Here is a 27,696-nt window from a genome sequence, read left to right on the forward strand (position 1 = left end):
AAGATGGGTTATGAATGAATAAATACATAAATAACAATTAAGTCTAGTGAGGTAAAGCACAAGTTGGCACTGCATTGCCTGAAGTTTTGCATCACTTTTTCAAGTTTGATGATAATAACTTTCATAGAGAACAGCTTCAACCAAATTTGTTTGGCCATCAAAAGATATGAAGACATATCTCACATTTCATATCAGGTTTTGGTGGCCAACATGAACCAAAATAATAATTTGCACTATTTTTCACATTGGTTTGTCTTTTAGAAATTTTAATGGATCTTAATTAAATCAGGTACAGAAGTAAGTTAAGACGCTTCCGAGAGAGACCACTGTCTGAAGCGAAATAAACACATTATCTGACATGTACAAGAGATAAAAAAAAATCACATACTGACCATCTGTGGACCACTAACTTTCATAAATTAGCATAATTTGATTTCACATATATCATCACTTAGATGATATCAGATATATTACGATATAGTCCAGTGGATCCTCACTTGTTTCTGAAAACACTGGGGCAGTGTTTGGGGGAGGCCAGGTCACTGCACTATCAATCAGTCTCCCTTTTAGCAATTGTACCACTTGCCTTCATTCTTAACCCAATGATTTAGTCTTTTAGGGTTTCTTTTGCACTTGGGGTATTTAACATGCCACTATGCATATTATAGACACTTTTCAACTGATATTGCTCCCACAAGCAACATGTCTGGTAAAACACTTGTTTCTTTTTGACAAACAAGAAATGTTTGCATAAAAAGACTCTTGTCTGGAGGAATGTCTTGGGAAATTAATATTCTACTCTAAGCCCCAAATCTCCTTTTCGTTTCCCTTCCCCCTGCTTCAGGATGACAATCCATGGCCCTGTGCTTTTTGATAGTGAAAGAAAAGAAAACTCATAAATATAGTGTCTACCGTGAGTCAGACACCAATTATGCATTTCTCTCTTTCTACTTTACCCTATAAATGGTTATTACTATTAAAGGCATGTGAGGAAACAGAATTAGGGAGTTCAAACTGAGCCAGGATTTCAGTGCAAATTTTCCGGATCCCAAACCCTGTTCATCAATTACTTCACAGTTGGAAAGATATGTGTAAGGAGCGCAGTTCCCAGGTATAGTCTAGGTCTGTATAACACAGAGAATCTGTATCTCAAATGGCCATATAAAAGATGCTGGGTATTGCTTTCTAGGAAGCACAGAACGTATGAAATGAAATAAAAAGTAGATGAAATGTCTGATTTGCATATTCTAAAAAGCAATGAGTAGGCAGTGCCAGCACCTAGCAAAATAATCTGTGAGGAGTGGGACTAGTTGAATCTGAATATCAAATTATATCTCACAATTTACTTTCTTTGTATTTGTCTTTCAGTGACACCAGGAGATTATAACATCTATGAGGCCATTTGAGCCATGCATTTCAGAATGACAATCAATCATTGCTGTCATGGCTGGCCTGTTGCCCTGCACATGTCAGGGGGAATACAAAGAGTTTCTAAATCTGCAGTAAGTTAGAAGACGAGGTGTTCTCTACATTGGGTCCGTAGTGTTTCGGTCCGGGGCTCTGTTGAGACAGCCTACTCCAGTCTCAGATTGGGCCACACAGGGTTGGGCCTGGTTTGTGGATGTCTCTCTGGCAGGTAAAACCACAGTTTCCAGAGCTCCTATAACCTCCCTTCAGATCTCATATCACAGGAAACTCAATAATAGTTGGGTCTCCTCACTTTTCTCTCATTACCAGGAGAAACAAAAAAAACATGGAAGTCAACAAAACACTATCTGCTTGAGAAAAAACCCTTGCCATTGCATCAGATGATACAATATACTGTTGCCATTTACTGCAATAGGAAAGTCTGGTGAGGAAAATAATACATGCTTGGAGATTGGGGGAAGGGAGTGGAACTGGAATCAATAATTTTTTGGCTACTTGTCAGACATTCAAAAAGAGAGGTACCGAGCTATAACGTAATGGTATAGATATGGCTACTACTATTGTTCTTGCTATTTTCTAGGTGTGGCTGGTAAGGCCTTGGACATGAACAAGTCCTAGGTCACTCTAAGAGAGCAGAAAGCAAGCCAGGGCTACCCAATTTGAAACAAGTGTGTGGCCAGCCAATTGGGATTGGTTCTAGGTTTCAGAGTGAAGAGTAGGAAATTCCAGCCTTGGTTCAGCAGGCACTTCTATTATAAGAATTTACTAATGTAGTCAGAAGAAAAGCTAATCTCTACTTCCCACTTGCCCATATGTGTGATGGGCATACCAGGGAAACTGCTCTGATTAGTAGGGATTTCAGAATAGATAGGAAGCTATAGAAACAAAGGGCAGTAAATAGCTATGGGAAGACAACATGGGTAGATGGAGCGTGGAGTCCATCCCTGCTGACCTTTGTCCCCTTCTCAGCAGTGTGGTAGTTACATGTTTGGCCGATACCAGACTTCACTGGGGCCTAGGGGTACCACTGAGGAAGACGATGCATAGGGAAGTTGTCGCAGTTCCCTTTTGAAAGAAATGTGATTCTGCTGTAAGAAGTTCAACACAGACCACAAGAGAGGCAGGAAGAGGCACTGGACTGAGAATCTGAAATGCAAGAGTGTGGCCCTACCTCTGTGGTTAACTAGCTTGAGACAAGTCACTTGCTGTCTCTGTGCCCCAAGTTTCCTCATTTGAAGTGGGGACATTGGGCTAAATATGTTCCAAGAGCCCTCCCTGTTCAAACAGCCTATGAACCAATGAACAAGAGCATTTAGGAGTCTGTTGTGGTTGCAGGAGTATGAAAGCAGTCAGAGGGTGGTCATAGGAAGGTTTTCTTTCAGGTCCCTTCTGACTCTGTGACATTGTGAGATCCCAGCAGGCACAGTAGTAAGTGGCTTCATCCAACTTGGCAACGTTATTAATGATCAGGTAAAAAATACCATCATGTTTATCATCTGCCTCCAAGCGGGGATTGGGCCTGTCTTGCTTGTAATTTTTGGCTGAGCCATAAAGGATTCGTCTCAGGGGCTTCCCTTCTTTTTGTTGATACCAGTGCACAACGGTCTTCTCGAGAAGAACCCCAGACAGCTTGCACCTTATGTGCACTGTTCTGTCTTGTCTGCGTGTGGAGGAGAGTTGATCCTGAGATATTCTCATTTTGGTGTCTCCATCTGAAAAACAAGGAAGGGAAATGAGAGGCACTGAAAACAGTTGACTGTGGACACAAAAATTATGAAAAGACAAGAAAGGAGTAAAGTTAACCTACAAACCCAAGCCAAAGACACAAGAAAAACCCATGAGGTTGACATTGCCAGTGGCTAGTCAGAGTAGACGCTACAAGGGAGCACAGATTAGGACTGAAGATGTAGTGGCAGCTGTTGCTCTGTGATAGGGAGGGAAAGGTTTGTTTTAAAACCAATAAAAGTCCTTCACAGGGAGATCTCTGTTGAAGTGGTATTTGTCATGTTCTGGTGTAAAGACACTATCAAATCCAAGAAGATCTCATGAAAACACTTCTGTTATAATAAGTCAATGTTAACTTCCCCTTCGGAGTAATTCTTTCCTATTGTTTTTTTAAGTGTTACTTTAAATAGGTCTATCTTTGACCTCTTTCTCCACTCCCATTTTGGTCATATTTTGTCAGAGTTGTGCGTAGCTATGCAGTATCATGAGTATTGGAGGAAAAGTATTATCACTGTGTATGGTAACAAATGATATTATAATTTCACAACCTCTTGCAGTACTATGTACATTTTATAGATTGGAAATGTCCCCAGACTTCATAGTGTGATAAATATTAACAATTCATGTGGTTATTGCTTTAGACACTGTGCTGTTATACTCTATTGTGACTGAAGCAAAATTTTGAAGGAAAAAAATATTTTTGGTTTATTACCCTCCACTCTTTTCCCATGCATAATTTTTAGTTTTTGAGAATTAAAGTTATAATTTACTGTTGTTTGGGGAACAATATAAGATTTTATATTTATTTATTTATTTATTTGAGACAGGGTCTAGCTCTGTCACCCAGGCTGGAATGCAGCGGCACCATCAGAGCACACTGCAGCCTCGAATTCTTGGGCTCAAGTGACCCTCCCACCTTAACCTTCCAAATAGCTAGGGCTACAAGTGACTACTTCCACATCCAGCTAATTTTTGTATGGTTTTTAGAGACAAGGTCTCACTATGTTGCCCGAACTGATATCAAACTCTGGTCTCAAGCAATCCTTCCACCCTGACCTCCAATACTCACACCTGGGATTACAAGTGTGAGCCACCGTGCCTGGCCTGTTTTTAAGTTTCTACACATCACTATTTTAGCTGAGATAGCTCAGTGATTTAGTCATAAGGGAAAGGACAGAAAGGAAGTGATTTGTTGAGCGCTATGTCAGAAGCTTTCGTATATGGAGGCTCATTTAGACCTCAGCAACTCTGTGAGGTGACTAATGTTAGCCACACCTGAAGTTGAATAAACAGAATGAAAAGGCATTAAGAACTTTCCTAGATCACACTGTCAGTAAGTGGCCCAGCAGGAATTTGAAATCCATGTCTATGTCACTCAAAAGGCCTTGTATTTTCCAGCACTCTTTCATTCATTCAAAGTCAATAAACCAGCCCAAAAGCCAGCCCAGGCTCCGAGGGGTGAGACAGGGTCTAGCTCTGTCTAATGAGAAATGAGATAAAATTTCTCATTGAAAGAAGCATCAGAGGTTGGGCCCTTGGGCTCGTGCTCAGACTTTGCTCAGGACACATGCACCAGAGAAAAGTGCTCTGTGGTCAGCAACCAGGTGCCTCTAGGAGGCAGAAAAGAGGAGGTGTGTGTTTGCACAGGTACAGCGGGCATGGGAGGCGTTTTTGTTCAGTTACAGTGGATCATTTTGATAGAGTGTGTCCCAGCAGGCACAGTAATATATCCCTGCGTCCTCCTCGGCAACTCGGTGTATTCTCAGGCTGGAGGACAAGTCACTTTGCCATTTCCTTGCTTCATATCTTTCCTCACTAACACCTTGTTCATGGACTACATTTTCATTTGAGGAGATATACAGAATTCGCTTTAGGGGCTGGTCTGGCTTCTGGTGGTACCAGTGTATACATACATTCTTCTGGAAGGTACTGGATTTTATCTGGCATTCAAGAAATGCTGTATTTCCTTTTTTCTTGGTGACGGATGTTACAAGTTGTGTTATGAGATTGTCTCCGTTTGTATCTGAAAGGAAAATCAAAAATTTTGAAATTTTTCAATATGAAATGTTGATGTTGACTAAGATAGTATGTTTGTTTTCTATTAAGGGAAGGCTTGGGTGTGAAGTTCACATTTTCTTCCTGAAGAACTCAAGGTAATGGTGGAATTTGTCAGCTTAGCTTGAATTACCATGTGGCTTTGTTCCACCTGAAAATAGTGTGATTTAAGTGTCCACACTTTAGGTTGATTCATGTCTTTGCTATTGTGAAAGTAGTGCAATAAACATTCATATGCAATGTGTCTTTAAAACAGAATGATTTCTATTCCTTTGGGCATATACCCAGTAAAGGGATTGATAGGGATACCATGGAATACTATACAGCCATTAAAAGAACAAAATCATGTCCTGTACAGGGACATGGATGGAACTGGAGGCCATTATCCTTAGCAAACTAACACAGGAGCAGGAAACCAAATACCACATGTTCTCACTTATAAATGTGAACTAAATGATGAGAACACATGGGCACATAGAGGGGAACAACACATCCTGGGGCCTATCAGAGGGTGGAGGGTGGGAAGAGGGAGAGGCTCAGGAAAAATAATGAATGGGTACCAGGTTTAGTATCTGGGTGATGAAATAATCTGTACAAAAAAACCCCATGACACAGTTCAACCTATATAACACACCTGCACATGTACCCCTGAACTTAAAATAAAAGTAAACATTAAAAATAAATAAATGTCCACACTTTCTGTGCCTCCCTTCCAATGAGCGAGATGTCCCTTGGGTAAAGCAACTCACACGTCCGCAGGGAGGCCACCAGGATGCCTGGTAGCAGGAGCAGCATTCTGCAAGCTCTTGTCCAGAGAGGTGGCTGAATATGGGGTATTCTAATCACAGAGAAAATCTGAGGTCTGAGATGGCAGGAGGAAGTGCGCTTTGAACACACAGCTAAGACCCGCAGACTGCAGGGGAAGGGACCCATGCTATTTTACTCAAACATCCTGTGAAACTGCTTTTCTAACTCAGTGTATCAATGGATTTCTCATTGCTGTGTGATTTTTACTATCTGAAGATGTTTGTGTAAAGAGCCATTTTCTTGCTGAAATATTAACATTTTTTATTGGTCTAAAGCAGAGAGGGAGAGACAAAAAGAGAAACCCTAAAGTCTGCCTTTGAGGTGCCTCGGGGCAAGTGTTCTAACACAGTTGCTCTCACTGCACATCAACACCTAGATCCACTTAGCTGTGGATCTAGGCTAAGGCAAGAGCTAACTTACATATGACCCAGCTTTCTCCTGTAGACAGCCAAGCCAGAGCAAACTTATTTCAGATTCTCTTTCTTTTGAATGTTACCATTAAATGGGAAACTTACAGAGGTTGTGTCCTTGAAGTATACTTTTAAAACAAAACATTTTTATACATTTTAAAAACAAGGGCCATTGTTATTTCCTATTATAAAACAAGTATAGATTCAGTGGGGTCATAAAGAAACCTAGAGGAGAAAATAGTGACTTTTTGTCCCCATCAACCAGAGGCAACTACTATTAACAGTTTGGTGTATTCCCTTACAGGCTAATTTCTGCTCATCTTTTTCATTTGCTTCACATAGATACAAGATGTGTGCTCAATTTTAAGCTCTGTCTTTATAACTTAAGATAACACCAGGAATATTTTTCTGTTCTGTGGTTACTTTCTTATCATGTTCTGACACTTAGCAAGATTCCCTGGTTCACCACCATACTGACCATCAGATCACATAGGGGTCTGCAGATTTTATTTATTTTACATGGCCAGTCCCACAAATTACAGGAACAGAAGAACAAGAAATTATGATTTAATTGATCACTTAGGTTTTGAACTTCTATGAGGTTCTTGTTACTCATTTATTATCTAGTTAATGAAAGTAACTTAATTCTCTGCCTTCCTTTTCTTAACATCACTTCCTAACTCTCCTACTAGTCTTCCTGTATCTCCCAAACAAACTAGTTGTCCTTAAAGCCTGAGGCTCACTTCCCAGGGGAACTCAAACTAAGAATGGTTGACTGTGTCCTTTTCAATAAAGATGCCCTCCCGGTTGTTATAACAGCTCCATGTCCCTCCGGACCTAAGAGTAGCAAGGACTTTTGTGTTGCAATAGCCCATTTGAGTAGTTAGGACAGAGACGATGTTGTCCCCCAACATAGATCATATTTGCTGTTGGGCCCTTTACAAAAATAGTTTGCCAACTCCTGTTTTAGAGCAATTAAAAAATAATATTTAAGGAAAAATGTTTTACCTTCAATTATTCTATTTCCAGTGCTTATCATTTCTTTGTGTGAATTCAAGTTTTTGACCCATATCATTTTTTTTGCCTGAATGACTTCTTCTAACATTTCTTGTGAAGTGCATCTGCTGGCAATGAATTCTCTCAGTTTTTGTTTTGTCTGAAGCTGTCTTTATGCCAAGTGACAGTTTTTTTTATTCAACACTTTGAAGATTTCACTCCAGTGTCTTCTTGCTTGCATAGCTTCAGATGGAAAATCTGCTTTTTTTCCTCTAGCTACCTTCAAGAGTTTCTCTTTATTTTTGGCTTTCAACAGTTTAAATAAATGGCTGTTGTGATCACAGGCAGAAGCCAGGAAGAGGATCCATCCTGGTGGGTATCTGCCTTGTCAGTGGATAATCTAATGCCCCCTCCCTTCCTTAGGAGGATCTGAGACCTGTGCAAAGGAAGTGTGCCAGCTGGGCTGTAGCAGGATCCCTCAGTGTGGAATGAGCCTGAGGAGAGGGCAGGAGCTTCATTTCACACTCACTCCCAGCATGAGTAGAGCAAACGAATGCTAACTTCTTCAGGTCACAGGACACTGCTGAGGAAACGTGGGCATTTGGGATTTCAGAAGGTATTTTATCTTTCAAATTATTTCATATTAAAGTGGAAAAAATGAAGATGACGTTGCAAAAGTATTGCAATGGTTATATAAAATGTATAAGACACCCAACCTGTTTCCTGCCACTCAGTGATTCCCTCTTTGAGTCGCGATCGTATAAACTTACAGGTAATTCCTGGACTGTGAGCACAGAGTACACTGATTTCTGTATGTCCTAGTGTGTGAACATAATCAAGTTTCCAGAGGTTGAGGGGGAAGTCCGGGGAGGTGCAGTCCAACCCTCACAACATGCTGAGCCTGTGCTCCTGTTGGAAGGGGGCCGGTACACGCAGACCTAAAGAGGGATTCTGTGTGGGTGTCCTGACATCTCTCATCTGTGATTCCAGCAAGCACATAACTATCCCCACTTCCTTTTCCTGAGGTTTTATCTTATAGGACAAAGCAGATCTAGGAACATCATTTTCAGCTACAGCCCCTAAGTGAATTGATCAGGTCATGTGTTGAGGAAAATGCATTAAGTTATGCTTCAGCCAGTATAAGCGACTAGATGCCACCCCAGATAGTATTTGGTTTTGTAATATTTTTCTCTGGAAATTAATATTTCAGGTTGCTCCAACTTATTCTATTCAAAACAAGCTGTAAGCAGAGAAGAGAAATCCGTATGAAAACCTAAGGTATAACGATGCACCATTAAAGAATTTCTTTGTTCTCTCCTCAAGAGTCAAAATGATGGGGAACACGTATGAAGGCAGAGAGAGGAGAAGATGATGTTTTCAGCAATGACATCCTGCTGTCTCCCAAGGAGAAGGCAGGGAAGTGTGTGCTTGATGGCCAGTGGCTCAATAATCACAGCAGTAAGTGACCTCACCTTCCTTTTTGTGAAATTTACTTTCAAGGTGGAAGTGGAAGGATGAGCATCATTGTAACTGCAACACCTAATGGACCCTGAGCAGGTGCGATTGTCAACACACATCTGATGCTGACTTTGGTTTCAGTTGACACCAGTTTTTGACTTCGTTTTCAGTCTTGGCTGGGTATTTTACAAGGTATAAAAGCATCACTATCTTTTGCCTTGGGCATTTTAAATTTGTGCCAACTTTAACTCCCTAAGAATAACTGTAAGCAAAGAAAATTAATTCTTGTGAACACCTGATATGTAAAGATGAAGTGATAAAGAATTTCTTCACCTGACATACAAAGTGAAATGACTGAGGAGCATTCCCCAAGGTGAATCTCTACATGCTCCTAGTGCTAACATGCTCTGGTCTGCCAGGCTGTGTTCCCAAGGAAAAGCAGGAAAGTGAGGATGCCTGTACCTAGAATGTTTAGTGTGTGGCAGGGGGAGCTTGGTCTAAGCAGATGTCAAGGAAAGAAGTAGTGGGTCACAGTGACTCCCTGACAGCCCTCTCTGTAGAGTGTAGCGTTGTCAGGTCTGAAATGGCTGGCCCTCTAAATACTCCAGTGCCCAGGAGATCTGGCAATATGGTGATGGTTAGAGGAGAGCTCTTCCTATGAAGGGTGAGGTGTGGGTGAGTGGTGACAGTGGCAATTAACTTCATTTTCTCTCCCCTTCCCTGTTCCCTCCTATTTCATTTTTCAGTAGCCTTAGTGATATGAGGATATGTGATATGTGGATATGAGGATATAGTGATATGTTTTTTGTGCTCGAAGCAAAAATTACTCTTCTTGTGGGTTGACTGTGGATCTAAAACTCAAGGTTATAAAAAACCTGTATTTCTCACTATATAAAATACTGAAAATTTGTGCTGATTTTATAACAAATTTTATAAATGAAAATAAAAGTACACATACGTGGACAGTTGAGTACATTTTTTAAAATTAATTGGGAAGTTGTCATCTATTTCTGCCCCAGAGAGGCCAAACATCAGCTTAATATTGCTCTCCAGAAATTAGAGAGGACACTAGATAAAACCATGCTATGGAAGTGGGATTGGCTTGCACTTGTCCCAGACTGTGGAGCTTATGTCTTGAACACTTTGGTCCTTAGACCCCCACTCCCCACACCATAGTATGTAGGAGGGACCTTCTGAAAAGAGCTTCTGACTCAGTAGACCTGGGCTGAGGCTTGACTGACTAGATTTAAAAGAAGCTCCTATGTGAAGCCAATGCTGCTGGTTCACAAATCAAACTTTGAGTACCAAGGACTTAGAGTATTAGCCTAAATAATTTTATTTTCTAATATGCAATAATAACTCATAGGATCAATGTAGTGCTTCAATTTGTTGAGCATTAGGCATGCCCCAAGCACTTGCAAGAACTTTATTTGTATTATTTAAGTTACTTTTCTCAACAATTTATTCGAGTAATTATTAGTATGTTCTCCATTTTACAATCAGGAAAATGAATCAAACATAGGCTAACTAATTTATCTAAAGTCACACAGCTAATATGGGGAGGGTGGGTGTGTAACAAATAATCATTAAAGAAACATCGAGAAATTGGGAAACACTAAATATGAATAAATGTCACTCATGAGTATATCACTCTAGGGCAGTGACTGCAAATCATTTTCTATAAAGACCCAAATAGTAAATATTTTGGGCTTTGCTGGTCTCTGCTGTAGCTACAGTCATCTCTCAGAATCTGCAGGGGATTGGTTCCAGGACTCCCAGCAGATACCAAACTCCATGTATGCTCAAGTTCCTGATATAAAATGGCATAGTATCTGCATATAACAAATGCACATCCTCCTCTATACTTCAAATTCTCTCTAGATTACGTACAGTACCTAATACAATGTAAATACTATGTATGTAGTTCCTATATTATATTGTTTTTATTTGTATTATTTTTATTGCTGTATTATAATTTTTTATTTTTTTCAAATATTTTTGATCCACAGTTCGTTGAATTCTCAGATGTTTAATGCATAGATACTGAAGACTGACTGACTGTACTCTACCATTCGAGTGCAAAAGCAGCTAGCAAAAACAGCCATAAACAATATATAAATAAATAGGCATGGCTGTATTTCAATAAAACTTTATTTACAAAACTGGAGACTACTGGCCACAGACATAGTTTGCTGACCTTCTGCTCAATAGTAACCAGTATTATCTTGAAGGCTGGTATTTTTGTTTTGTTTTTTTTCTGAGAGCTATAGAGTAGTTATGTGATTAAGTGGAAGAACATAAAAATAATTTTAAGTGTGCCATATATAGTTGTATTTTACATTGTTGTATAAACAATTTCATTAAGTGCATAAATCAATAAAATATTGAAGCCATTATGGCATACATCTTTAAAAGTAGTAGCAGCTTTTTGTTACAATGTGTAAAATCTGTGCAAGTATCAAGAAGATGTTAAAATCACCCATGCTTTCACAGATACCCACTCTTTAAACTTTGGAGAAATTTTTTCCTTTTGTTCTTTCTTCAATACATACATGTATGTACATGAGAACTTACTATTTAAATCAGTTCTGTGTTCAATATCCTCCTTGATAATACATGGTGAATATTTTCAATTTTACTTATAATTCTTCAAAAACACTGTGCTTAATTGCTACATAGTATTTCACTACTTTAAATTCACACAGATGAGGTGTCTTTTCTTCCTGTTCCTCATTCTAGTGTGTCTCTAAGTTTTCTTCCCCGTAAATCTCCCAGGAGTCTCTTGAAAAGTCAAAGTGGCTTCATCTTCTAAGACCTGACCTTGTGTGGCCACTACGGTCACTTTACACTGTTCTTTGGAGGACTAAATAAAATAATCCATGTAAAATACTTAACACTGGGATTGTGAAAAGCTGAATTTCATCTTTTCACTCACCTATTTCTGGAAAGGTTCATGTTCTCAGGCTCTGTATTTCCTTGACAGTCTTCTTACCTTTGCTTCTATGTATGCAACAGGTGAGAGATGAGGTCTCTTGAGACTCACTCAGGCGCTCGGGTCATTCTCCCTGTAGACCACCATGGTCAGGAATCATGGTGGACAGGATGTGGGACTCCAGATTCTGAGTGTGCCCCTGGAAAGGGGCTGACCTGCCAGGGAGGCTCCTGGTATTCCCTCATTGGGCTTTCAATAGCATCTGTCCTCTTACCTTATCAGGATGGTACAAGCTGATCCTCAGAAGGAAGAATGGGGAAAAAATATGTTGTAATTACTTCAAGGACTGTAAGTAGACTGCATGCATGGCAATATGCTGTCAGATATCCATAGTACTAAAGGTAACAATAGGAGAAAATTTTCGAAACTAAGGATTTTTCATCATTAATTTCTTTGTTGTTTGAAAGTGAGTTTCAAAGAAATGAGCGAGGACTTTTACAGTTTTACAGTTTACACTTTGTTTCATTATTTTTTGAAAGTTCCCAACTACCCAATGATTAATCATGGAATAAACATAAAATAATTGTTAATCATTATTTCTTATTTATTAATTTATGAGGGGTATCATGGTTATTTCCTTTGTCGATGCAGGGAGCATGTATTATCTTTCTTCTTAACTATCTAATCTTATTTTACTCAGGATTTTTAGTTTTCTTTGCAGAACCCTGAAAGACAAGATCTCCAAAGCAGAGCCCCCACCCTGAGATCCCCCACTGTGCCTAGGAGCTGGGTTCCAATGCACAGTGCTTGTTTTGTCCCAACACTAAGCCCTGAGTGTGAAGTGAGCTGCATGCTCTTCCTCTAGGACACAGGATTTACACTTTCATCTGTCATATAACCCAAACAGCTGATTGTTTACTTATAGATCTACTTACTTGTCCCTAGATTTCTTCAGGATGGCCTCAAGGTGCTAATAAAAAGCATACAATTACTATGTTTGACAGATCATTCTAACTTTGAAAACCTCCAATGCAATTGAACCAAATGGGAAAATAGTGATAAGAACAGGGAGTATCTGTGTAAAATATATACCGCTTCCTGCTTTCATTCTGAACCATTTAGTTACCAGAAATCTCTAGGTAGTGAATTACTAGACAGATGAACTTTGCTCTAAGCCACCCACCCTGTATTTTCAGAGTTCCCAGATACCCTAATGTTGTGGGAAATAGTGTCAAACTGTTCCTAATTCGGATCCTAATTGCTGACACCGATATGGGATTGGGGGAGGGAAGTGCTGGGAAGGGAAGGGCGTGGTTCCTGTCGAGGAATCCACCCCAGGGCCTGTGTCCCCAGACCTCGGTGAGGACAGGCACTCCTGCCTCCACGCCCAAATGTTACATTTCCCAAGACCACCCTGGCCCACCACGCCCCCATTCTGTGCTTATAAAACCTCCGAGACCCTGGCGGGCACACACAGATGTGGTTGGACATCGAGAGGAACACTCCTGTGGAAGAGCACACCTACAGGGTCTGGCAGGCTGCAGGCCATCGACTGGAGGAACAAAGCGGAGTTTGGCTGGGGTGGCTGGAGGAAAGCCCGGCCGCTGAGCTGTCAACTTCAGGGGAAAACCACCTTCCCACTCCATCCTTCTGGTTCCTCCATCTGCTAAGAGCTGCTTCCACTCAATAAAACTTTGCACTCAGCCTGGCACGGTGGCTCACGCCTGTAATCCCAGCACTTTAGGAGGCCAAGGCGGGCATATCACGAGGTCAGGAGTCCGAGACCATCCTGGCTAACACGGTGAAACCCCATCTCTAGTAAAAATACAAAAAGTTAGCCAGGCGTGGCGGCGGGCACCTGTAGTCCTAACTACTCTGGAGGCTGAGGCGGGAGAATGGGGTGAACTCGGGGGGCGGAGCTTGCAGTGAAGGAGATTGCGCCACTGCACTCCAGCCCAGCGACAGGGAGGACTCCGTCTCAACAAAAACAACAACAACAAAAAACCTTGCACCCATTCTCCAAGCCCACATGTTATCCAATTCTTTCGGTACACCAAGGCAAGAAATCCCGGGATACAGAAAGCTTTCCGTCCTTGTGATTGAGCTGACTAAAACAAGCCACTTATGGACGGCCAAAATAAAAGAGCACCCTGTAACACAGGCCTACTGGGGCCTCAGGAGTTATAAGCATGCACCCCTAGGCACTGCTGTGGAGTCGGAGTCCCACAACCTGCACGTGTGCATGCTCCCCCTAGAGGTTTGAGGAGCGGGGCACCAAAAAGTGAGCCACATCCTCATCGCACGCCCTGAGAGGGGACAAGAGAACTTTTCCCCTTTCAACACCATGAATCACTGATGTAATTCTGCACACCAAGGGAGCAGAATCTAAGATGTCTTCCTGCAACTTTCCAGAAGAGCTGCAGGGGGCAACTCTGGCTGGGCACCCAGCTGAGCAACCCGCTGTAGTTGCCCATACGGAGGAGGATGTGGATGGGCACAGACCTGGAGATAGTTTCAGTGTAGGTTATCTTGACAACTCTAACCCTGTGGTGCCTAATCCAGCAGGCACAGTGGTGCATCACCTCATCTTCTTTCTCTAAGAAATTTATTTTCAAAGTGGAAGCGGAAGTGTGAGTGTTTTTACTTACCTCAAGTTTCTTAGTCTTCCCACCTGAGCCATTTCGAGCAGAGATTGCCAAGAAGACATGTAGATAGTAGATAGTAATATATTTGTTTGGATCATTACACAGGATCACAGGGTTAAATTTTTTTTTTTTTTTTTTTAGACAGAGTCTCACTCTGTCACCAAAACTGGAGTACAGTGGTGCAATCTCAGCTCACTGCAACCTCCAACTTCCGGATTCAAGCGATTCTCCTGCCTCAGCCTCCTGAGTAGCTAGGACCACAGGCGTGCACCACCACGCCCGGCTAATTTTTGTATTTTTGATAGAGACTGGGTTTTACTATATTGGCCAGGCTGGTCTCAAACTCCTTACCTCATGATCCGCCCGCCGTGGCCTCCCAAAGTGCTGGGATTACAGGCGTGAACCACTGCATCCGGCCATGATTAAACATTTTTTAACAGGTTTTACATTTACAGTTTTATATTCTCTTCTTCTAATTTTATATTTAAAAATATATCAGGTCCTTCAAAAGCTCATCTGAATATCACTATTAATGACCTATGACAATATGCACCCTTCTAGACAACTTACCCTATCCAACATCGGCTGAGTTATTTGAAATCTTTGTGTCTCAGTTCCACATCTACAAGTGCCTAAAGGACTTCCAGAGACTTAAGAAATTTACACGATCACATAATAATGATAATGAACATGAAGTATAGATAACAGTACCTGTCACATACCTAGATATGGAAAACCCAAATTTCTTATGTTTTTATATTGAAAAGTCAATTGGTACTTTATTGGCATTTTATTCTCTGAATACACCTAATCACTGGAACCCTGCGCACATGCTTCAGCACACAGTAGTAATTTGTGTCAGTTAATGTTTCGTGATGGTCAGTTCTGTCTCCTCCATGGGGGTAGAAACAATGTGTCTTTTCTTTTATACTCCTGTGATTAAGAAGCAGTTTAGTGTCATTATTCAAGAGGAACCAGATTACCTGGGTTCCTCCCTAGGCTGTCCTGCCACTTATCAGCTCTGTGGTTTGGACAAGTGCATGAACTAATACTCCACTTATTTCAGGAGTTAGATATGTTTGATGAGAACAACAGAGCAGACATTATAGGTAGTGTGGGTTAAAAGAGCTAATACATACAAAGAATTGAGAACATTGTAGAGAACTTACACACACACACACACACACACACACACACACACGATGCAATTCTCTCTTCCTTTACAGGTAAGATCAAGGGTTATTCCAACATGGAGGGTCTCATCCAACAATCCCCGGGGTGACTTGGAGCTCTAGTCTGACTATCTCATGCTGACAAATTCTCCTCTCTACCCCTCGCAGAAAAAAAGGCACTTACTCCTTCCGGAATTTATCCCAGATATCCTAGCATTTACTTAGAGAATTGCAACCCTTAAACTGTTCGATGTGGTCTCACAGACCAGCTCAAAGACATGACTCGTCTGGCAGATCATGCAACCCCAAATCTGTAAGCTTTCATTTCTTTCATTGTAAATGGCACCAGTGACAGTTATATTGCAGGGGGGTTGTCTTGACTGTACGTAATAAGGATCCCTCTCTCAACTGCACCTTGCTACTTACTAGAAGTCTCTAGGTGGTGATATGATGGACAGTGGCATGACTTATGTTCTCTCAGTCCCCAGACAAGTCTTTAACTCATTAAGAAACAGTGTCAAATAAAGATTCTGGAGCACAAGTCCTGGGATCAGGTGGGAATGAAAGTATAAGCATAACCCATAACAGCTTCCTGGAAAGCCCTGGAAGACACTCAGTGAAGGCGAGCCTGAGTCTGGGAGCCCAGCTGGGGACTGGCTGTGGTTGCCCCTGTTGGGAAGGATGTGGTGGGCACAGACCCTGGGAGGGGATTTTGTGCATCTTGTCTCTACAGTTCTAGTACAGTGTAATCCCATCCTGCACAGTAGTAAATGGCCATGTCTTCTTTCTCTACGGACTTGATGGTAAGGATTGAAGTGAGAGTTTGAGAATTCTTTCTTGCTTCCACTTTGTTGCTCCTCTTACCCATGCTGCCTTGAACTGCAGATTTTGTTGAGATAATATAGATCAGATGCTCCAAAGCCTGATTCGGTTTCTGCCAGTACCAGTGAATGACATCGTTTTCAAAGTTTGTGCTCCATATCTTGCAAGGTATGTCAATACTTTTCTTGACTTCCGTGGAAACGGATCGCTGGAACTGCTCCACTTTTGATAATCCAAGTCCAACTGTAAGTAAAAGAGGAGAATTTCCAATGAACATCTGAGAGTGGAAGGGGGAAACATTGAAGAATTATTTTGGTCACACAGCTAGACTGAAATGTTCAGACAGCAACTCACATGCCCAGAAGGAGGAGAAGGCGAATGCTTCCAGCAGTGACATCCTGTCTTCAGGGCGGTGTCCCCAAGGAGAAGGCAAGGAAGTGCGGACCTGGTGGCTAGACACCTCGGGTCAGGGGCTGGAGGGTGTGGCCTGAATTGGGGAGAGAAAAGAAAGTGGTTTTTTGGGCCCTTCAGTGCCACCTGCAGGCTCAGCACTGCGCCCCACTCCTGCTCACACTGCTTATCTGAGATCAGGCTAGCAGTCTTGAGGGGGTTCTCTGCACGAATTTGAGGGGGCCATGGGGATTGCTTAACTTCTATGGAAATGAGAAGGATTTCTAATTGCTTAGGAGTTGTTCATAAACACTTTTCCTCAGCATAATATTTTAAATTGTTGCGTATTTAATAAACATTAACTTTTATAATAGCAAATACTTACTGAGCATTTTCTATTTGCTAGCTTTTTGTTCTAAATGATTTTCACCTTCTAATCTTCACAGTGATCATATAATATGGGTACTTGGAATTTTCATTTTATGGATGAGGTAATGAGACACAGAGTCATCAAGTAACTGCACAGAAGTCACACAGTGGATAGGTAGAACGTGCTGGTAACGGTGCTGGTCGAAGAAACTCAGAGCAATGGGGAAAAATAACAATAAAAACGTCTATGGTCGTATCACGAAGGCCCACTACTATTCGCATTATCATATGCTCGACTGTAGATTTTTTCATTGTAGATACACGAATATTAATATGATTTTATGGACTATAGATATATTTACATGTATAGTGTTCTGTATTCTTTCAGTTCAGCTTATATTCTGAGCAACTTCCCATGTCATTGGAGAATTTTTTATTTATATATATTTTTTGAGATAAGATCTTGCTCTGTCGCCCACCCTAGAGTGCAGTAGCACACTCATGGCTCACTGCAGCCTCATCTTCTCAGGCTCAAGCAATCCTTTCATCCCCAGCCTCTTGAGTAACTGGGACTACAGGCGCACACCACCACGCCTGGCTAATTTTGTATTTTTTGTAGAGACGGGGTTTCACCACGTTGCCCAGGCTGGCCTCCAACTTCTGAGCTCAAGCAATCCACCCACCTCAGCCTCCCAAAGTGCTGGGATTACAGGCGTGAGCAACTACAACCAAAACATTTTTAAATGTCTGACTGTTCATCTTTATCACACAGGGGCTGCCTGACCCTGTGCAGACTTCCTAATCTCTCTGCGTCTCAAATCTCTCATCTGCAAATGGATACAATAATAACACCAGTATTAAAATTGTTATTCAGACTAAATAGCCAAGTACACCTAGTATAGCTCCTGACATACAGTAAATTTTCAGTAATTAGTAGATTTTATTATTACTACTACATTTTTATCTCCCCCCTATTTTTTTTTTATTTTGTAGAGATAGGGTCTTGCTATGTTGGCCAGGATGGAGTGCAGTGGTATAATCATGGTTCACTGCAGCCTTGAATTCCTGGGCTCAAGCCATTCTCCTGCCTCAGCCTCTTGAGTAGCTAGGACTACAGGCATGCACCACCATGCACAGTTTCCCTCCACTTCCAGCCATTTAATTTCCCCAACACTTTTCATTGTTAAAATGCTTTGCTGACTGTTTTGAAGTGGTAACCCAGCTAAATCAAGGGAAACCAGTCAAATATTGTTAGTACTTCATTTTCCCACATTACAGAACTTCTCTTCCCCTCCATTCGGTTCCATTTTATGATTTCCATGTGGCCTTCTTGGAGATCTTCTGGTGCCTCAGGGCTCCTTTAACCTTGGACAGTGATTGTCCCTGTCACTTTTGTCCAGCTCTGGCTCGTGTTGTGTGGGACAGGTGTGAACTCTGACAGCTTGGGTCCTCCCTAGGAGACAGGAGATGAAGCAGCTGGCTCGGATGGCTCCTCCTAAAGCAGTTGCCCTGTTTACCCTCTTTTCTGATAAATACCATTTCTGAGATACTCAATGCTGGGGAGTTGAATGTTGAGGAGGTAGAGGTCAGCAGACCAACGGGCCTGTGGCTACAACTAGAAGGACTCACTCTTCCCCTGCACAGGATGTGTCCTGGGAATGGGAAGGAGGAGAGGGCACCCATGCTGCAGGCTGAGCCAGTCTGCAGGGCCCAGCTTAGAGTCCTGGTGCTGCCACAGCTAGGGCAGCCACAGTCACCCTGGAACTCACTAGGCACCCTGCACATTCCATTCCTGCCAGACAGTTCCTTCCACACCCTGCAACTCCAGCAGCCGTGTGTGTGTGTGTGTGTGTGTGTGATGGGGAGGTTGTGAGGAGTGTGTCTAATTGCTGGAGTCCACAGTCTACCTGACTACCTGGAATAAAGGCTGAGAAAATGCATCAGGCATTTTCTTTTCTGTAGAGGGAGATGAATTCATTCATTCACCAAAACCCATGAGGTAAAAATTCCCTAAACACAAGAAAGGATTACTAGCAGTCTAGAAGAAAGACAAATGGTTTAAAGACACTTTTTTGGTTTTTTTTTTTATTGGTTTTTTCAAACAAAGGGAACAAAGACATAATTTATATTATTGAAAACATTGTCAGAAAACAGATATTCACTTTTCATAATATTAATAGTTTGCATTAATTGAGGACATTGTCTGTGGCAGGCTCTGTGCTGCAAGCACCTTTGTCCATTATCTATTAAGTGAGGCTCTTATTATTGTTCCCATTCCCCGGATGGGAAAATAGAAGCTTTGACATAGCAGGCATTTTATTTAAGACCAAGGCATTTTTACAGAGCAGGCATTTTGTCCAAGTATGCACTTTGTTCTGTCAGGAATTAAGTGACAGGACAGTAATTTGCAACAGAGGGTCTAACTCTAGAACCTGTGTGCTTAATGAAACCTTTTATTTCTCCCAAATATATCAATTATATAGATATATGTACACACAAACTTATATACATATATAAAGTACTTGTGCATGAATACATGTATTCTTCTTTTCTGTTGCAGATATAAATATTTCTGGTTGTGCCATTTTGATTACCCAACTAGGAAAAGAGAGAGAGAGAGATGGAGAATAACATAGGCTTTTGACTGAACACCTGAAACATCAAAAGAGCACATTAAATTCTTTTTAAAAATATTCTCACATAATTTGAGCAAAGAGAAAAGCAATCTCATTAGCTCAGAGGAAATTGCAGATGATTGCTGGTAACCAGGCACCTTGTCTACCCAGTCTTTGCCTCCGAGGACAGGTCAGAGGCTTCAGGTCAGTGTGATCGCTTCAGGTGTGTGTGATCGCTGATGTCAGGAAAGGAGGTAAATGGTTCAAGCAGGGACTACTGTTCCATGCCACTCCTGAGGTTTCAGATACATCTGGATAACATTAGCCAGGCTGCAACAACAACAAACCCACCAGTTCATTTACAAGTAATTAGATAGTTAAGCGAGATAGAGATAGAGACAGAGAAGAGATAGAGGTGGAGGTGGAGGTGGAGGTGGAGGTAGAGATAAGTGTATCTAGTGAAGATTGCAATATCAGCAATGTCCCTGAGGGAAGGTTTTCCTTGATTAGTTGTCCAAACCATTTCACACAAGGGGATGTAGACAAAAGTGAAATTAAATAACAAATACTGGTAATTAGTACTTACTGAGTCCTTTCACTACTCCAGGCTTGATGCTCAGCATTTTGTATTTATTATCTCAACTAATCCTCACAACAGTCACTGGAGCCTGTCACACAGAAGACAAAGCTGAAGACGCTCAGGTTGACTCAAGCCCTCTGACTCCAGAGTCTGCACTCCTTGACTTCACACCATGGGGTCACTTACGTGAATGACTTTTTTCATGACCATCAGGTTTTCTCAAGGCTCTGGAATGTAATGTCTGGTGGCTGAATTCAAACATTATTTTCATTAGTTCTTTAATGATTATTTTTGTGTAAACTCATTTTGTCTTTCCATGGGGTTAGGAAGCTTCATAGATTCAATTTATTGAAAGCCTTGTATCTTATCTGTGTGGCTTTATCACGAATTACCTCCTAAACAGACCCCCCACTCCCCAGAGCACAAATAAGGCTTCTTTTTACTAATTAACAAAAGGCATGCCCTTAGGCAGAATAATTAGACAAAGACACCTTTCTCCAGCATGTCACAGCCCAGCTCCAGAGTGTGCAGGGGGTGGGTGTGAGATGGGATTTTGGTTCCCACTGGCGCCCCTTACCCAAGTGACTTTGAGCAGGCCACAGCCACCCCACTAACTTTGAGCAGGGCACAGCGGTGGAACAGGCGCACTGTATCATTCAATGCAGAGGGGAAATGTACACAACCTATACCTGTCATCTCTTGCTCGTTCTGATATTGCGGGGAGGCACTAAACTTACCAACTTAAAATAGTTTCCATCAGGTTAGAGCAGCCTTTTTCAGATGGGCTCGGTCTCTTTGTGGTGCCTGCTTAGGCTTTTCTGTGTTTCTCTCTCTTCCTCCTTCTCATCCCCAGGATGACCTCGCTACCCAGGGGCAGGGTGTGTGAATGAGTTCTTAGAGTTGTCTTCCTGCTACCCTCTGCATCCTCAACAACTTCCAGCACTTTGCCCTGCTGATCTAAGGGATTTCACTCTTCCTCTGAACTGGCTGGTGTAATAACCAGACTGAACTTACCACTATTGACTCCACACCATGTCCTTGGGATGTAAAGTTCCTTTCCTGCAGCTTCTCATCCAAATCCCAGGTGCTGTGCTCACCGGCCCCCTCAGTACCTTTGTATCCTCTCAGAGACCCTGAGAAGCATCTGGGACTCCTACATGCACAGCCTGTGTGGAAAGTGGTACTGCTTTGGGCTCACCTTTGCAAATGCCTTCCACTTTTGGTGGAGTTCTACCAGGGCCATATTAGGGAAGCTTGACAGGAGCCAGACACTCAGATTCTCCTTATGCCTATCCTGGGTTTCTAATGGGCTTTCTATCCCCTCTGGCATAAGGCCCTCAGAGGCAAGGAAACCAGGAAGTTCCTCCATGTAATGCTCTACCCTTCTCACTCTCCCCACCGGCTCGCACTTCCCAGCCAGAAGAAACAGCGCTTCTCCCTGGGAGGGTGTTAACGTCACCGATATCATATGCTGAGTCTTCATATCCAGCAGCTGTAATAAAATTCTGTGTTCTTGGTTTGCCAGGGTGGCCTTTAGACCTACAAATGAGAGAATCACAACTTTAGAAAACTCTTTAAAAAAAAATTGAACCTGATTTTCAAGCCCAACATCTCACAATTAATTCAAAAAGTGAGTTTGTTCTAGGCAACTATATTCTCTTTCTATGGGTAGTAAATATCATGGATTAGCTATAATAAAGATAGATCGAAAGGTGACATGATTTATTTTGGAGAATAAAAATATGTTGGCCACATGTTTCCAAAACATGATCCTCATTACACATTTTGATCATTTCCTTAAGTCTGGGCCATGAGGTTTTGATCCCTCTCCAGGTATCCCACCCATGATATTATCTGCTAAAGCAAGTTCACAATAACAGAGATGATTTTCTGTTTTCTTAGCCTTTTCCCCTCCAGTAAGAAGGAGGGTCCTAGGGCAGAATGCCGGTGGGGAGCAGGGTGAGGGTGGGGTGGGAGGTGGGAACTCTTCCAGATGTGTGTCCAACATGATCCTTTAGCCATGGCTTCTTGAGTCACTGCCCATTCTGTCTTGACCTAGCTCTGCAGGGCTAGGCAGTAGGTCCGGGTCAGTGCATAATTACCCACAAATGCCATAGTTTATTCTATAAAGTTTTGTTTGTTTTTGAGACAGAGTCTTGCTCTGTAGCCGAGGCTGGAGTGCAGTGGTGCAGTGGTGCAATCTTGGCGCTCTGCAACCTTTGCCTCCTGGGCTCAAGCCATCCTCCCACCTCAGCTTCCGGAATAGCTGAGACTACAGGCACGCCCCACCACACCTGGCTAATTTTTGTGTTTTTGTAGAGATGGGGTTTCACCATGTTGCCCAGGCTGGTCTCAAATTCCTGAGGTCAACTGATCTACCCACCTCAGCCTCTGAAAGCGTTGGGATTATAGGCCTGAGTCACCGCACCTGGCCCTATTTCTATAAAGTTAATAAACACTAAGGATATTCAAAGTGGCCCAATAGTGCAATTGAAAGAGCATGAACTATTTGTTTGGACAGATAACTGCCCCTGTCTAAGCATCAGTTATTTCTGTCATGAATAGGTTTACTTACCAGGTTCTTACGATAATCACCTGAGATTCTGAACATGTAGGACATCTATCCCATTTTCTGGCAGTCAATGGGAACTGAATGGATATTAATTCCATTTTGTTCCTTGCCAGTATCTTCACCCTGAGCATTTCACTACGATTAGAATTCTCTAAAAAATGAAATAATGGACCTTGCCTTCTCTCTGAAATAATCATGTAGTTTCAACAAACCTAGTCTCTAAATAGGAACCTAAGTCAATAGGAAATGATGTCAAATCAGAAACTTGGGGGTATAGTTGCTGGCATTTGTGGGGTGCAATTGATAGTCATCAGACTCCCTTTCTGGTTTCCTGTGATCACAGAGGCATCATCTGAGGAACACAGGAAGTGCTGCAAGCTGAGGCTGAGGCCTAGCCAGGGCAGAGGACTGAAGGAGGCTCTTCCACATTGGGAAGGATGTGGTCGCCTACATGATAACAGGGCAAGTGCTCATTGCCTCGGCTCCACTGTCATGCTAGGTTCCTGGGGGCCATTGTATTGGATCATCATGTCTTTCTACTTTTCTGGGAATTTTATATTAAGAACTAAAGGGAAGTAGTAGAATTTTATATATAGAATTTATATACAGAATTTCATATATGGTTGCAACTCTTTGTCTATCATTGACCTTGAACACGGTTTTTTCCAAGTAAATATCAAAGCCTCAAATGCCTGATTTGGTATTTGTCAGTACCTGAGTATGTATGAAAAGTTCTATCTGGATAACCTACAGTGAAAATATATGCTTTGTTTCTGCTAATGAAATAAAGATTTTCACTTGCTTCAATTGTTTTTACCCAGTTTCAACTAGAAACAAACCAGCATTTTCAACGAAACCAAAGTTATCAAGAAATGAGACATTCATTTTCAAAAAAATCCCTCAGCCAATCTGAGAAGTAGGGGAACAAGTTCACATTCCCAGAGTGAAGAACAGGTGCATATCTGTAGCTGTGATGTCCCTTCTGCTCAGACTGAGTGCCCAAGAGAAGGCCAAGGAGACAGGAAACCTGGAGCAGGAGAATGAGGAATGAGGAAGGGGATGAGGAAGCCGTGCCAGGATGAGGAAGGGGAACCTCGTAGAGTGTTCACAGAGAAAATGGGTGTTCCCAGGCCCTGCACCCAGATCAGTCATTTCTGAGGGTGCTGATTGGTCAGGATCACATGGGAACTCTACCCATAGCTATATGACACCATGATAATCAGTCCATTTGCCAGGGTAAAAGCTATTCACATCTTATTGACTCTTAGAAACTTTTAGAAATATTCTTTCTCATTATTATTATTTCATCATGATTATCTAACTGGTTTCAGGGGAGATTTGGTCCAAGTTACCACGTGTGCTATGACCTGAAGCCACCACCTGTCCGCTTTTCCAGGTGAGAGTCCTCACTGGTTTATCTGGCCACCGAACGCTCATGGCACAGACCCAACACTTCCATGACCCACACACAGGGCTCTGCTCTGGACCCACGGTGGATGTAGGACCTGAGAGTCTTATTTGGTGTGGAAGTAGGAGAGCTACCTATCATCTCCTCACTGGGAGAGGAGGGAGTTTCCAAGGAACTCCCAACAGTGCTTTTCCGAGAAAGTCTTTGCAAAATTAGAGTTTCCAGGAATTCTCTAAGCTCTACTGTATTTAGCCTGGATATAGCTCATGAGCCGAAGGTTGGAGTCATCAATTTTGTCTATCTCTTAGCAAGTCTTTGAGAAATATAGCCAACTAGACCAGGGTTTCTCAGCCTCTGCATTATCGACATTTTGGGCTGGATAATTCTTTCTTGTGGAGCTGTCCCGTGCATTGTAGGATGTTTAGTAGCATCTCTGGCCTCTACTCACTAGATACTAGTAGCATTCTCCCTCCGTTTGTGACAATAAAAAATGTCTTCAGATGTTACCAATGTCTGCTGGAGAAGGGATTGCCCTCCATTGAGAATCTCTGGTTTTGTCCTCTTCTTTTGGATTACTACCATTCTCCTGAGCTTAGAATGTCAGCAGAGATTGGGACAAAATGAAACTCCCACTGAACATCCAGTATGTAAAAATTCTCATCACTCAGTGAGCAGTATCACCTAATCTTCTTTGCCACCATCTATTTTCTTAAGGAATTGGAGTGGATATTACAAAAAATACCTCTATCGCTGAGCATATAGCACTGCAGCTTTGCTAGACCACTTGTTACCTGCTACTTTCATATAACACATGCTAGATTTCATTTTTGCTACATCAAAGTCATATGTTGTAGGGATTGTTAAAGCCCCTTATTTCATCAAGAAGGATGCCTTTCCTATACTAGGAGCTCCATAAATATTGACTATCCTTACGAGTAATTCATATGAGAAATCATATTGCAATGAATGAAATGTGTTAAAATTAAACTATAACTCTTTGTTATGGTGTTTACAATTTCCAAAACACTTTTACAAACATTGGCTCATTTAATCCAAACAATATTTTGAGGCAGGAAGGGATTCCCCATGCGGAAGAGGGGGTAGTGTAAGGCCTCTCAGCTAGTAAATGGTACAGCTGGAACTAAAACCTATTTCTTCAATACCAAGCAAATCCACATATTGTGCTATACAGGCGAGCATGCAATCATTCAGTTCTGCTTTTAATTCGAGTTCAACCTGCTGTTAGCTTGACTTGTTGCTCTATGACACCCAGTGGCCTCAACTATGAAAATGAAATTGAAATGCCTATCTACCAGCATTGGCTTAGATAGATGCATAATATGCCTGGCATAAAGTGGGAGCTCAGTGGATTCCATATCCTTCACCTCCTTCCTCTCTACTCTGCCTCCTTGTTGAAGCAGGATCAGCACAGAGTTACTGTTAGGAGGCCTAGTTTTGGTTTTGGGGTATGCTCTTTATCTTAGGATTTTAGTTCTTTGACTTGAATGACAATAAATAACATCTCTAGACAGAGGAACTCCCCATCATGAGGTGTGGTGGGGCTCTCAGCTTTGCCCTTTAAGTGGAGGCTCTGTGACGTGGGGCCTCATGACCAGTCGTGGGGCTGCCATACCCATCCTCTTGCCCCAGAGGTTCCCCACGTCCACACCTCACCTCATAGCAAACATGGGCAAGGAAGAACTGTCTGCAAATGTCCCATTTATCCTATACCTGAGGAGGTGGTAAAAATTAATTCACTGAAGAGTTTGATTCAAAAAATAATGAAGTTCTATAAATAAAAGCATATCTGTAAATTTGGGATGCTTTTTTCCTAAAATACATCCTTTCGGTATTAGAAAATGTGATGATGACAAAAGCTAGGTTTTACTGTTGCAACCAGACTGTGCGTGACAAAAATGAACTTTCTCCTTTTCTTGTTTGGCAAGACTTTTACTTGAATATTCTGGCTCTATGAAGCCTTCCCAGTGATCATTAACTTCTTCCTGCTCAGAACATTTATCCATGTCATGGAATCAAGGACTCGTTAGTTTCATTTTTTTCCTTTGAAGAACAAGTGAATAGTATGCTGGTATTCCTATTGATATTCACTCAAAAGAGTCAGGCTGTTTGATTGCTGCATTATGTTTCATCCAGTAAACTGGAAGTCTTCCTCCTTCAACCTTTTTCATTAAAGGGCGAAATTCCCTACTTGGGGTACACTTACAGGAACACATTCTGCATCCTGGTAAATACACAGAGAAGTCTGAGCCCCTCTTCCCTCCCTTGTCATTTATTCCAGTTCTTGCTGGGTGAGTGTGGTGTGGTGGGAAGAGAAAGTCTTATGGACCGTCACACTCGCTCTATATCCCTTCTCTGCTACTAGTGATGCTTGCATGATCTCGGAGGCTACAGAGTCTCTCTGAATCTCCAGTTCCTCCTCTGAGAAAGGGGATGATAATATCTAAGAGAGAAAAGCATGTAAAGTTCCAGGCCTGACATTGACTTGGCCCTCTGCCCATCCAAGCCCTCCCGGGGCAGCCAGGCAGGAAGCAGAATATGATGTGGCCATCTCAGGCCAGGCTGCAGTTGGGTCTTGGCCTTTCCTCCCTTTCCCGTCCACCTTTGGATAACATTTCTGTGCTCCTCAGCGGACTGAGGGTAAGGGAATGCAGCGGAAAGGTGATAATTAGGGTGAATATCTTTGTGTTCCATCTCGCTGCTTTCTGTTACTCAATAAGCACAGTTTTGGTTACGCTTTTTTTTTCTTGTTAAAAAAAAAATCTTAGAACCCAGAAGTCAGAAAAACTTGATTGCATAAGAAAATTCTCTATAGAGAATTCTCTGCAGATTGTATCTAAGTAAACACCGTTAGCATCAATTTAACTAACTTCATGTGACCCTGGGGAATGGAGCTTAAGGCTGCAAGTGAAAAAAAATCACAAAACGAATAATAATATTTTTATTTCCCCCCGAAATGTCTCCATTTAAAAGGTCGTGTTTGGTTTTGTTTTTCTCATCACTGTAGGAGATCAAGGCAATAGATTTTGTAGTCGGACAGACCTGGATTCAGATCCCAGCCTGGCTGTTTACTATCAAGTATCTTAATTTATCAAAGTCTCAAATCCGTACCTAGAAAATATCTATAAAGGGCATTTGCCCCCGCAACAGGACCGCTGTCGCCATCGCTGTCTTTTAAGATCGCCCAGGTCCCTCTGCCGCCACCACGCCTCTGGGAAGAGGCAGCGCGACCCTCTGGCCAGCCAGCCCCCTCCCGCCGCGCCCTCTGCCCACCTGCCCGCGCACCCCGCCCAC

General features: G+C 42.1%; 2 gene segments (V, D, J or C); both read right to left on the reverse strand.

Moving 5' to 3' along the window:
- LOC113219486 overlaps positions 1 to 27,696 on the reverse strand; it is a 59,617-nt gene that overhangs the window by 15,667 nt on the left and 16,254 nt on the right. Inside the window, 2 exon segments of the C gene segment in view lie at positions 15,814 to 15,822; positions 16,375 to 16,687. Coding sequence covers positions 15,814 to 15,822; positions 16,375 to 16,383 — 18 coding nt within the window.
- LOC111529422 lies at positions 2,349 to 12,202 on the reverse strand. The segment is given in 2 exon segments: positions 2,349 to 3,140; positions 3,240 to 3,428. Coding segments are annotated over 2 exon segments (489 nt in total).

The sequence above is a fragment of the Piliocolobus tephrosceles genome, chromosome 8, assembly GCF_002776525.5.
Source record: "Piliocolobus tephrosceles isolate RC106 chromosome 8, ASM277652v3, whole genome shotgun sequence".
NCBI classification, from domain to species: Eukaryota; Metazoa; Chordata; class Mammalia; order Primates; family Cercopithecidae; genus Piliocolobus; species Piliocolobus tephrosceles.